The sequence below is a fragment of the Myodes glareolus genome, chromosome 6 (assembly GCF_982192425.1).
Source record: "Myodes glareolus chromosome 6, mMyoGla1.1, whole genome shotgun sequence".
NCBI lineage: Eukaryota > Metazoa > Chordata > Mammalia > Rodentia > Cricetidae > Myodes > Myodes glareolus.
In genome coordinates, this window is record NC_142031.1 from 7,604,926 (window position 1) to 7,617,445 (window position 12,520).

Genomic DNA, 12,520 nt, shown 5'->3' on the forward strand with positions numbered 1-12,520 from the left:
AGACTTTATTTACATTGAGAATCAGTTTTTCTTTTTACTTGATGTAAACTCTTTAATATTGCTAGTGTGTGGTTTTAAAACTGTTGTACACACGACAGAAGAAAACACCCTTTGTGTGTATTGGGCTTCATACTAATGGAAATGCTCTTGTAACACAAAGCTGCTGTTCTGGGAAATAAAGCTACCTTTGAAGAAAATGCTAGTGATTCCCCCTTCTCCCTTAAACAGGGTTCTTCTGTGTAGCCCTGGCTGTCCTGGCACTCACTCTGTAGACCAGGCTGGCCTTGAGCTTACTGAGAGATCCACCTGCCTCTGCTGGGATTAAAGGCATGCGCCACCACCCCCCAGCCCTTTTAAAATTATTTATTTATTTATTTATTTATTTATTTATTTATTTATTTATTTGATGTGTGGTGTGATTTTTGACAGTATTTACATGATTTCTACTTATTTTATGCAATTGCTTTGGACTTTTTTCTTTGTTAGTTAGGGGTTGCACACATCTCTGAATTTCTAAAGAGCTCTGTTTTATGGTGATCATATACCAAAAGGGGAGTGTGCTTCTTTTCAACTTTCTCTATAACTTGCTTGTCTTGGCCTAGAACAGTCTTTAAATCAGGTGCAGGACTTTGAGCTTATAGATAATTAGAGAAGATACCATTTTGTGTTAGTGTTTGGAAATCATTTGGGGTGCATCTTTAAATCCTGGTGGACAGTATGGTTCCTTGCCACATTTCCTGATCTCTTTTCCTACTTAACCTGTTTGCCCCAGCCACACTGACTCTTTTTTTCCTCAGTTTCTATAATGGAGCAGTAGCATTCCTCTCTCAAGGCCTTAATGTATAATCTTCCTATTGTCTGAAATCTTCTTCCTTTTTGTATCTTTTTGTTAATTGTTGGAGAATTCCTTGATTGAATAATGTGTTTTGATGAGCTCCTCCTCCCACTGTTTCCCTTCCAGCCTTCCCCTCCCCCACCACTGTAGCCTTCTAATTTCATGTGCTTGGTTTTTGTTTTGTATTTCCTTTATTTTAAGCTCACTGAGTTCACTTAGTATTGCCAGTATGTTCCTGGATGTAAGGCCCTCTCTGAGAATGAATATCTTTTATCCCATAAATTTTCAAAAATTTATTTTTTGCAGTACTCAAGCTTGAGCACAGGCCTCACACAGCCTTTCCTGTGAGCTGCGTGCCCAGTCTTGTAGTGACTGATTATGTAGGGTTTTTTTTTTTGAGACAAAATTTCATTTATTTCTGGTTAGACTATGTAGTCCAAGATGACTTTGAACTTTTGAAAATCCTTTGTCCACTTCAGTGCTGGGATTATATAGATGTATGCCACACTATCTGGTTTACTGATGCTAAGAATTGAACATAGGACTTTATATACTAGACAGATACTCTACTTTTGTAGCTTTGTTACCAGAAATATTTAAGATTATATTGTCTGAGCCTTCCTAAGTCTTCAATAAGCCATTGTCATTGACAGACTCTCACTCCTTCTGTTGGATGCATTGTCTGTAGTTAATGACACTGTGGTCAGTCTTAAAGAATTAGTGACTGGGCTATGGAGATAGCTCAACTTAAGGTGCCTGCTGTCAAGGAGCCAAGATTGGTGTAAACATGGAATCCCAGCTCTGAACTGTAAGCGGGACTGCACTTTAATTTCCTAGCTGCCCAGACTCAAATGATCACACAGAAACTATATTAATCACAACGCTGTTTAACCAATGACTTTGGCGTGTTCCTAGCTAGCTCTTACATCTTAGATTAACCCATTTCTGTTATTTATTTTACCATGAGGCTCGTGGTTTACAGTAAAGTTCTGGCGTCTTCGTCGTTCAGCAGCTGCATGGTGTCTCCCTGACTCTGTCTTCTTTCTCCCTGCAATCAGTTTAGTTTTTCCACCTAGCTCTATTCTGCCCCACCATAGGCCAAAGCTGCTTCTTTATTAACAAATGGTAATAAAACATATTCACAGCATACAGAGGGAAACTCCACACCACCAAGCAGGCAGAAATAGTCAGTTCTCTGGTGCTCTCTGGCCAGCAAGCTTCATGCCAATGAGAGACTCTGTCTCAAAAAAAAAGTTATAGTTTCTGAGGAAGTTTCTAGCTTTCACTGCATGTCCACATATATGTTCACATGAACACACACCACATCCACCACCAACACACCAACAACAATAACAGCAACAAAAGAATTAGTCATTGATCTCTTGTTTTCTCTGTCTGAATATTTTTGATTTTTTTAAAATTTTTTTATTTTTTATTTTTTGGTTTGGTTGTACTAGCTCTGTATGTCTTGGAACTCACTTTGTAGACCAGGCAGGCCTTGAACTCAGAATGGCGATGCCAAGCATCTTGAAGGCACTGCTTGACAAAGCTAATACCTGCCTCTCCCTCCCAAATACTGGGATTAAAGGTATGGGCCACCACCTCCTGGCTATCCCTTGATTTTAATACTAATCAAAATATTAATTTCCAGGCTTTTAGAATAACCTCATGTTAAGCCTCAAAGCTGACAGTAATACACATTTTTAAAATTCCAATAAAGCTGGATGAGATGGTACATTCCTGTAATCTTAGTACCTGGAATGTTGAGGCAGGAGAATTGTAAGATTGAGACCCAGTTTAGCTACAAAAGATCCTGCTTTAAAGGGAATGGGCACTAATACAGTTCTACTGAAATATATGTTGTGTCTAAGACACATAACTGCTATGTATACCTGTTTGCCCTCTCTTCCTTCTTGAGGAAAGACTTTTTCTGACCCCTATAACCTGATGTCCACAGCACTGATAGTAGAATACAGGGTCCAGGACTATGGTGTTCTGACCTATAATTGTACAGCTTTTTACAAATGTTTTCTTTTTTAAAAGAGACAGGATCTCCTTTTTTCAGTCCAAGCTGACCTTGAATGCATGATTCTTCTGTCTCTGCCTCCTGAATACTGAGTTTTCAGTATTCAGTATTTCAGGTCTGAAACACTATACTTAGCTTTGTAAAAGTGTTTAATGTGTGCATATCTTTTCCAAATTCTTTAATTTACTTTAATAAAATGTTCCTAGGTGAGCTACATGGAAATCTACTGTGAGAGAGTACGAGATTTGCTGAATCCCAAAAACAAGGGCAATTTGCGTGTGCGTGAACACCCACTTCTTGGACCCTATGTGGAGGATCTGTCCAAGCTGGCGGTCACTTCCTATACTGACATTGCTGACCTCATGGATGCTGGGAACAAAGCCAGGTATGGTAGAAAATAGACTAATGACTGAGTTCTTTGGTATATTTTGAGGTCCTTTTTCCAGTGTAAGGATTGAAACCACGTTTGTAACTATTAAGTTGCTTTTAATTGCAGAGTCCTTTGAATCTTGGCTATGCTGGAGTGGTATAGGTTTCAACACATTAAGTAGATGTCTCTTCATTAAAATAGTGCGTTGTTGAAGCAGGTCAGAACTTTAGTTAACTCTTGATATTGATTAAGTCATGGTAAAATGTTAGCTATAATATCTAGATGACGCTGTGGTAGTAATTGATTCTGGAATAAATGAGCACCAAATGAAGAATAAAAATTAAACGCTCTAGTGATTACTAAAAGGATAGCTGGAGTTTGAAGAGTGATTCTGATGGCTGCCTTTGGAGTTGTGGGATAACTTGATGGGCTCACAAATAAGACTGCACTTAGAGCACTTGTGTCAGTGACAGTCCTTTAGGCTAAGTTCCAGACTGTTGTCCACGATTGTTATGTGTGGTTGTAAAGAGCCTGCTACCCATTTCAGTTCTTATGGAAGAATTCTCTTGTCACATGATCACCTTTGGGTTTATTTAGGACAGTGGCAGCTACCAACATGAATGAGACCAGTAGCCGTTCCCACGCTGTGTTTACCATTGTTTTCACCCAAAAGAAGCACGATACCGAGACTAACCTGTCCACCGAGAAGGTAGGAGAGCTTCTGATCTCTTGTTGTGAGGAGATTTTGTGGAGAAAAGCTTGAGAAATCCCTTTTATACTACTGCACTCTGCTAGTTTTGGATGGGATTAAGTGTTGTTCTTTGACTTTGTGGAGGTGGTTTTAAATCTCCACTCAGCATTTACCCCACACCAGTTTTCAGTGTGGGTCTTTAATGGAACTGAAAGCTAGAAAACACAGTTAAAATATAATTTAAAACTTTGGGTCTAATAGTTTACTTATTTCATGCATGACAGTTAAGTAGTTCTTTCAGGGAAAAATACTTTTTCTTCTTGACTGGACGACAGTAACCATTGATAAAGTTATTGCAGGGATGTCTGCAGGTGGTCAGGCATGCATGGGAAATTTCTTGGGAAATAACTTTGTAACAACTCTAATGTTGTTCAAACACCTTTGCTTGTTTGTTTCTGTTACTGAGAATTGAACTCAGAGCCTACATGGTAAGCAGACCCTCTACTACTGAGCTATTCCCAGCCCCCTGTTTTCCTTTGACTTTGTCTGTTTGTTTTTCTGGTCCTGAGGATGGAAACCCAACAAGCATACTAGGCAAGCTTTCTCCAGCAACTGTTGATTGTTAATTTCTCATTTCTTTAGTGGATAAATATTGTAGAACTTGGAATAAAATCGCTTGCTTTGAGCGATGGCTTTGCTACTTTTTAGTTATATAACATAGCAAACTACCTTAACCCCCTTGTGCCTCTATTTTCTCCTTCTGTAACAACTTCAGAGAGTTGTTTAAAGGGTTAAGTTCATATAATAATGCTTGGCTCCAAGTAACCACTCAGTATTTGTTAATTTGTTGTTGTAATTAATACAAATATATTTATGATATGACTTAACCTCTTAAGTGGCATTCAGTGGTTTTTTTTTTTTTTTTTTTTTTTTTGATTTGGGATGGGATGAGTGAGGTGCTAGGAATTGAACACACTCGTATTAGGTAAGTGCTCCCCCTGTGTTGTGTCCCTGGTGTGGCACATCTGAATCTAAATTTATTCTACTGATCCTTAGACAGGATACTCTGCCCTTTGCCCTGTAAAGGGAATGCTTTCTGCTAGTGTTGTCACTAAGAGCTAGGATCATTTTTTGTTTAGTGACTCTTTTTGTTTGTTTGTTTCTGCTAATTAGACTCAGGGTCTTTTGTGTTTCAGACAAAGGTTCTGCCGTTAGCTGTACCTCAGCCCAGCAGCTTTTAAGTCATCTCTTCTGGATACTTTTGTTCAAACTAATAAATTTTGAACAATTTTATTGAGGTATTATTAAGGTGTCATATTGAGGTCTTATAAAGGTATTATAAAGCATCATCCAGGCAGGTCTTTTTTTTGATTTTTTAAAATATTTATTTATTTTTATGTGTATAATATTCTGTCTCTGTGTATGCCTGAAGGCCAGAAGAGGGATCCAGACCTCATTACAGATGGTTGTGAGCCACCATGTGGTTGCTGGGAATTGAACTCATAACCTTTGGAAGAGCAGGCAATGCTCTTAACCGCTGAGCCATCTCTCTAGCCCCAGGCAGTTCTTAATATGCTTTTTGTCACTATAGATTAGTTTATATTTAGTGATGCAGTATGTACTACATTTTTGCCAACTTTCTTTAGCTTATGATAATTTTGAGGTTTATTTGTGTTATTATGTTGATAGTTGGTTCCTTTTCCTTGCTGACAGATATTTCATTATTTCATTCACCTGGCCCTGGGAACATTTATACACATGTGTGTATGGAGATTTGTTGTTTCTTGTTTTTCTGATCATTATTTGGTTCTTTAGTTTGACCTAGAGCTCTCTCAGCTTCATGAGCCTCCCAAGTGTTGGGATTGCAGGTTGTACACAGCACGCACAGCAGGTTGTACACACCATGCACAACTGGCAATTTGAATCTTATTTTGTTTTTATTTATATTGGTGAATACTTAAGAGTAGAATTAAGTCTTGTGTCAGAAGATATGTGTTTAGTTTCTGGTATGGGTTTGTTTTGTTTCATTTTTTGAGGAAGGGTCTCTTTATTATCCTGACTGTCCTGAAACTCACCATGTAGACCAGACTAGTCTTGAACTTACAGAGATCCGCCTACCTCTGCCTCCTAAGGGTTGGGATTAAAGTCCTACTTAGCTTCTTAAGAAACAGCTAAACAATTTTCAAAATAATTATTGCCACTAGAAGTGTATAAGAACTCCAGTTGTGGCCGGGTGGTGGTGTTGCACACTTTTAATCCCAGCACTGGAAGGCAGGGGCAAGTGAATCTCTGTAAATTTGAGGCCAGCCTGGTCTAAAAAGCGATTTCCAGGACAGGATCCAAAAAGCTACAGAGAAACCTTGTCTCAGAAAGAGAGAAAGAGAGAGAAGATGAGAGAGAGAGAGAGAGAGAGCGCGCACTCCAGTTGTTCGATTCTTCATGTTTCATATGGCAATTTAATAGGTTTCATGTGTGTGTGTGTGCACATGTATGTACATGTGCATGCATATAGAGGTCAATGAATGTTGAGGCATGACCTCAGTATGTATCTCTGCCTGGCCTGGAACTTGCTGTGGAGACCAGTCTGGCTTGGAATTCACAGAAATCTATCTCTGTCTGCTTCCTGGGTGCATGGACTCCTGTCTTTGTTGTTAAGTCTTGAATTTATTATCACTGTATAGAGCAGACTGCCTTTGCGCTCATATGGATGATCCTCCTGCCTTTGCTCTGGCTCCTGAGTATTGGGATCACAACCATAAACTACACACCTAACTATCTTGCTTATTTTTTAATTTCCATGTTATTGTTCTTTACTTAGGTCAGTAAAATCAGCTTGGTGGATCTCGCAGGAAGCGAACGAGCTGATTCAACTGGTGCCAAAGGAACTCGATTAAAGGTATTTATTTTAGCAAAATGATCTAGTCAGTCAATGTTTTGTAACAAGGGCCTACAGATCTGTAGCTGTGGGCCAGATCTAGTTTCTGCCTGGTTTTACAGTTAGTTTCTGTTGAGAGATAGCTGTAACTTTTAATTTATATATTGTTTGTGGTATTATTTATTATTTTGATACAGGCTGGCCTAGAACTTAATATGTAGCTAGGATGGGCTTGATCTCTCTGTATCCTGAGTGTTAAGACTAGAGGTGTGTGCCACCATGTCTCTTTTATGTAGTGCTATGTGTGTCCTAGCCAAGCACACTACCAGTCTGCTTTACCCCCGTCTTCTGTGACCTTTTTTATGCTGCACTGGCAGAATTGCATCAGAGATGATGTGACCTACAAAACCCAATGTTTAAATCTATTTTTTAATGAAAAAAACTCTCAATTATTGATCTATAATTTCAATGAAATGGTAAGTTAGATAACAAAATAGAGAAGAGTTTTTGATTAAGAGTGAGAGTTGTATTATATTTTGAGAAATGGGCAAAATTTGGGTAGATGGAAGAGACAGTAAAATGGGAATCGGATGTACAAGATACTGGTGTAAGAACATGTGTGAGCTCAGACAGAGCTGTTGTTTCACAAGGACAGGACTTCCATGTTGGTAGCTGTGGGAGGAAGGCTTGCTTCTGTGAGGTTTCACAGCACATGCAGAAAGGATAGGGAGGTGGGTGTGTGCTCTCAGCTTGTTACCAAGTGAGCAGAGGAAAGACCAAAGGCTACATATGGGGATCTTTAGAACTTGTGTCTTACGGAAACAGATATGTGGGGCTTAGGAGGTGACTCTGGGTAAAGAGCTTGCTGCTACTCCAGGACCTGCGCTCAGATCCCAGCACCCACAGGGGCTGGGGTGGGGGTGGGGAGCAGGCAAAGGCAGATGTGCTCAACTTGGAGCAGTATGAGTGGTGTGCGCAGGAGAAATTCTTTGCTGTGATTCTTTCATGTTTGTGTTTATTTTAGGAAGGTGCAAATATTAATAAGTCTCTTACAACTTTGGGCAAAGTCATTTCGGCCTTGGCGGAGGTGGTAAGTTTTCTGTTCCACTCTCAGAGGAGCTGTCTGCTCAGCAAGTAAACTGCTGATACTTACGTGTCTTTATGTTTTCGGCCTTTTTATTTTATTTTATTTATTTTTATTATTATTTTTTTTAATTTTCAAGTAGGGCTAGGGTATAATACAGCCTTGTACTGGAAGTGGACTGAAAACGGCTGTACCTGTGTAAACGTAGAGCAAAGACTCAAAATTTGACTAATTTTTTTGAGCCTTACTTCACACCTTATAATCAAGTATATTTTTGGAGAATTTTGAGCAGTGTGACTTTGGAGAATGATGTTAATTTAGAAGCCAATAATATATATTTTAAAATATAGTCATGTATCATTTAATGAGATGAATGTATTCTTAGAAATGCACCATTAGATGATTTTGTCATTGAGTAAGTGAAAAGAATACACTAAAGCAATGGAGAAACAGTATGGTGATATGTAGGCGAGTCTCCATCAGCAAGTGCCCTGTGCTGAACAGAATTATGTGCACTTGTATGTTCTATATGACTGGCAGTATAGTAGGTTTGTTTCCACCAACATTTCTATAAACAATGCATTGTGATACCACCTGAAGAGAGCAACAACATTGTAACTTTTCAATTCCATTATAATTTTAACAGACCATAATTGTCTTTGCAGTGCATATGTGGATTAAAGTCTTTGTTTCAGCAACACAGGCACACTAAAGCTAAAACAAACTTTGCATAGTCTTCATTATTTAGGTTTAAAATCTAAGGTAGTTTTTGTATGCTCTAATTTAGATTAATGGGTGATTCAAATCACTTAGAATTAAATCTTTTCTTGTCTCTAGAAAGTACTCTGATTTCCATTTATTCTAGAGGCTTATCCTGTGTTCTTTTTCTCTCCTTGAAATGCTTTCATTTGTAGGATAACTGCACCAGCAAGGTATGGCGGGGATTAGTTACACTGAACTAGTCAAATGGTTTTCACATTTTTAGAGGGTAAAAAAGGGCATCAGTTAGAACAGAACCTTCACAAAGGGTTTGTGGCTGTTTTTCTGGCTCTAGAATTTTGAATGATTGTTTAGGATGCTGTGAATCATGAGACTTCACACTAGAAATAATTAAGGAACATGAAGTACTTTGGAGAAGGAATAGAATAAAGGAAGAAGAGAGAAATTTGAGGAAGCTTTTGTGTTGTGTCATGATGTTTGCTCCAACGTTCTGTAAGAGTGTCTCTTAATAGTTCTGTAAGCCACTCGGAAGAGAGAAGCTTATATTTCCTTGTAGTCCTTATCTAAAGCATAGCTAATTTGTTGAGATTATTGCAAACAAGAAACATAAAACAAGATTATATATTATTAATACATCTCTATCTTTTTTAAACTTATTTCCCACAATAGAAGCTTATGAGTAATTTGAAAGATTTTTGAAGTAAAGGCTATAGAATCAATTTAAACTCTTAACTGAAGCTAGAGAAAACTCTCCATATCTTTCTTTACCCAATAGCATAGATTTTTCTCTTCCATATATTTCTTTATAAATATTCTAATTTTTTTGTTATTATTATGAACAAAAAATATTTGGAGCACCTAATAGTTAAGATGTATGAGATAATGGTATATTTTTCTCTTCCTTATATTTCTTTTCTTTGTTATTCTTCTGAATATTCTTTTAATATTCAGAGTACCTAATAGTTAAGAATTATATGAAATGTGGTCAGGGTAGAGGCAGTATTTGCATTAAAAAGTTTAGTATTCAAATGTTTAATTTGTTTTTGACACCTTTTGGGTCTTGTTTTCAAAAGTTTTCTTTATTATTGTTGTGGGGAGGCATGTGTTATGGTACATGTCTGAGGACAGTTTCTGCAAGTTGGCTTTCTCATTTCGGGAACCAAATTTGGTGTTATCTACTATATCTAGTCCTGAGCCATATTACTGGTTATGTTGTTTTCTAACTCCTTGCCAAAGATATATGCTTGAAGTATTTATGACTGAAATACTGAGTTTGTTTTAAAATATTAGCAGGTCTAAAGAAGTGGATAGGACATTAGTGAATAGTATTATTGTTAAATTTACTAAATTTGTTTCTTATAAACTGCATATCTGCTGAAGCATTTATACCTTGTGCCTGCAATTTACTCAAGTGTTTTGGGTAATGGCAAGATAATAATGGTTAAAGCTATGTGGTAAGTCTACCATGTGTATTGTAATACTATTTTCTTGACTTTTTGTATTGTAAAGATTTCAAAATAAGAAAATTTTGCATGTGCTTTTTGAAGAATCGGGCTGTGAGTGAAATGTTTCAATCATGATGGAATTCTATTGCAGTTTGATTTTTTTCAGAAGTTTAGACTGGTTTGCATTTCATGTGAATTTTTCCCCATAACATTGCTAAAATTAGTCTCTTCTCTTTGATAGAGTAAAAAGAAGAAGAAAACTGATTTTATTCCTTACAGGGATTCTGTTCTTACTTGGCTCCTTAGAGAAAATCTAGGTATGTTGACCACGAGTTCCCGTTAACTTTGTAGTTGTCATTAGTCCTGTCTAATGATGTCTTTTATGGCTCATTATTCCATGTCGGCTTTGGAGGAGAATCTTCTCTAGATGATTCGTAGTAACCTTGAGTGCTTTTTGTTTTTCTCTGGTTTTGCTTTTGGTTTCCCCTGGTTGGATTCACTTACTTTGTGGCACTAACTGAGGAGCAGTTCCTGTCTTGTGTACTCCATACAGCCACTTCAAATGTTGTTCCTTCTTCGGGGCTCCCTACTCCTGCTAAGGCTTATCTTATGTGCCGACTGTTTGCCTCCATGTGTGTGCCTGTTGCCTGCAGAGCTTATAAGGCAGCATTGGATCCCCTGGGACCAAACACTGCTGCAAAAGCGGTTAGCACTCTTCACCACCGAGCCATCTCTCTGGCCCCTTCCTCAGAGTACTTAGAAGCTCATAGTCCTTCACATTTTACATAGCCAAGTACACCATAGTCTTTTTGTTAATAGAGCCTGTCCTGGAACTCACTCTGAAGACCAGGCTGGCCTTGAACTCACAGAGATCCGCCTGTCTCTGCCTCCTGAGTGCTGGGATTAAAGGCGTGCACCAACACCACCCATCTCACCACATAGACTTACTCCTCCTTACTGCTAATGCTTTTTGATCCGTCAGCCTTTCTCTTTATCCTTGTTCCTCCTCATTTAGAAAAAGCAACCAGTCAGTTTTCCCATCACAGAGCACAGTTTTGCTGGAGTGGTTGAGATCTTGATTAGAGTGGTTGTTTAAGATAGGGTCATATGTGACCCAGGCTGCCTCTCTTGTGCGGGACTGCCTCCTTTACAGGAACTACAGGCATGTGCTACCATACCTGGTTAGAGTGGTTGCACGGGAGAGAGGGGGAGCTGAACAGGAGATTCAGAGAGCAGAATGTTAGGAAAGCAGTACATAGCAAGGGAACATTAAAGAATATTTTTGTGTTCCAGGCGTGGTGGCACATAGTCACAATCCCAGCACTTAGGAAATGAAGGCAGGAAGATTGCCAGCTCAGACCAACAAGGCTACAGGAGACCTTGTCAAAACAAACAAATGAAAAAAGGAAAAAACTTGTTGGCTTTTGATTACATTTCAGGGTCTGCTCTCAAATTTAACATAGTAAATAAAATTCTCCTTTTAAAAATGAGTATAATTTGAGATACTCATACTTCATTTCCTTAGGTGGCAACTCTCGAACTGCAATGGTTGCTGCTCTGAGCCCAGCAGATATCAACTACGATGAAACTTTGAGCACTCTGAGGTACATTCTTTGATCTCAGTAGCTGAGCAGATTTGTATGCCATAGACTTTCTTATATGTTGAAGGCTATCATGATCTTTCTTTCTCATAATAAGGAAGGCATTATTTTTGTTATGATGGAGTTCACTTCTGTGACTTCCAGATTCATTGGAATAAGTAAGAGCTATTTTTACAGGAAATAAGTTCAAATTACTTGAGTGAGATATTGGATAACTTTTAGATAATAAAATTTTCTTATAGTATTCATTTATGTTAATAGACGTGTTCCTTTTTATAGCTATGTTTACGTTGTAAAAAGTAATACAATTATCAGCACATGTAGCTCTGATAAATTACCAATGGAATATTCATTAAATTTTTATATATAGGAGATTTTAATCTGAAACTATCTTCCCTTCTCCCATTAAAGATATTTTTAATGCAGACTAGGTTTGAGCCTTCTCTCTGGTATTTATTTTTGTTGTGATCTTAGCCAAATCACTTAAGTTCTTCTGAGCCTGTGTCACCTCTGTAAAGTCTCATACAAATAACGTTATTTATCAGGGCTCTTCAAGTATTTGCTTTAGAGGCAAATGGTATGTTATTTATGAGAAGTAGAGCCTCTGAGAAATGTCAAAGATGCATTTCTTTCTGTATCTAGATATGCAGATCGTGCAAAACAAATTAAATGCAATGCTGTTATCAATGAGGACCCTAATGCCAAGCTGGTGCGGGAGCTGAAGGAGGAAGTGACCCGACTAAAGGACCTGCTTCGCGCTCAGGGGCTGGGAGATATCATTGATAGTAAGTGAAGAAGGAGTCACAGAGTCTTACTTTCCTCTCCAGATTTGTAGACTTAAAAAAACTTAGGGCTGGGTGTGGTGGGCACTCA

General features: G+C 38.1%; 1 protein-coding gene across 11 annotated transcripts in view; it reads left to right on the forward strand.

Moving 5' to 3' along the window:
* The window catches only part of Kif1b (kinesin family member 1B), a 135,555-nt gene that overhangs the window by 40,025 nt on the left and 83,010 nt on the right, over window positions 1–12,520 (forward strand). For 7 of the 11 annotated variants that reach the window (XM_048414937.3, XM_048414948.3, XM_085690269.2 and 4 more), the window contains 8 exons: window positions 3,068–3,246; window positions 3,829–3,940; window positions 6,741–6,818; window positions 7,822–7,887; window positions 8,796–8,813; window positions 10,288–10,363; window positions 11,572–11,650; window positions 12,290–12,432. In XM_048414937.3, coding sequence (XP_048270894.1) covers window positions 3,068–3,246; window positions 3,829–3,940; window positions 6,741–6,818; window positions 7,822–7,887; window positions 8,796–8,813; window positions 10,288–10,363; window positions 11,572–11,650; window positions 12,290–12,432 — 751 coding nt within the window. The remainder of the gene's footprint in view (window positions 1–3,067; window positions 3,247–3,828; window positions 3,941–6,740; window positions 6,819–7,821; window positions 7,888–8,795; window positions 8,814–10,287; window positions 10,364–11,571; window positions 11,651–12,289; window positions 12,433–12,520) is intronic. The other 4 variants (XM_085690275.2, XM_085690267.2, XM_085690271.2 and 1 more) reach the window with 1 other exon arrangement.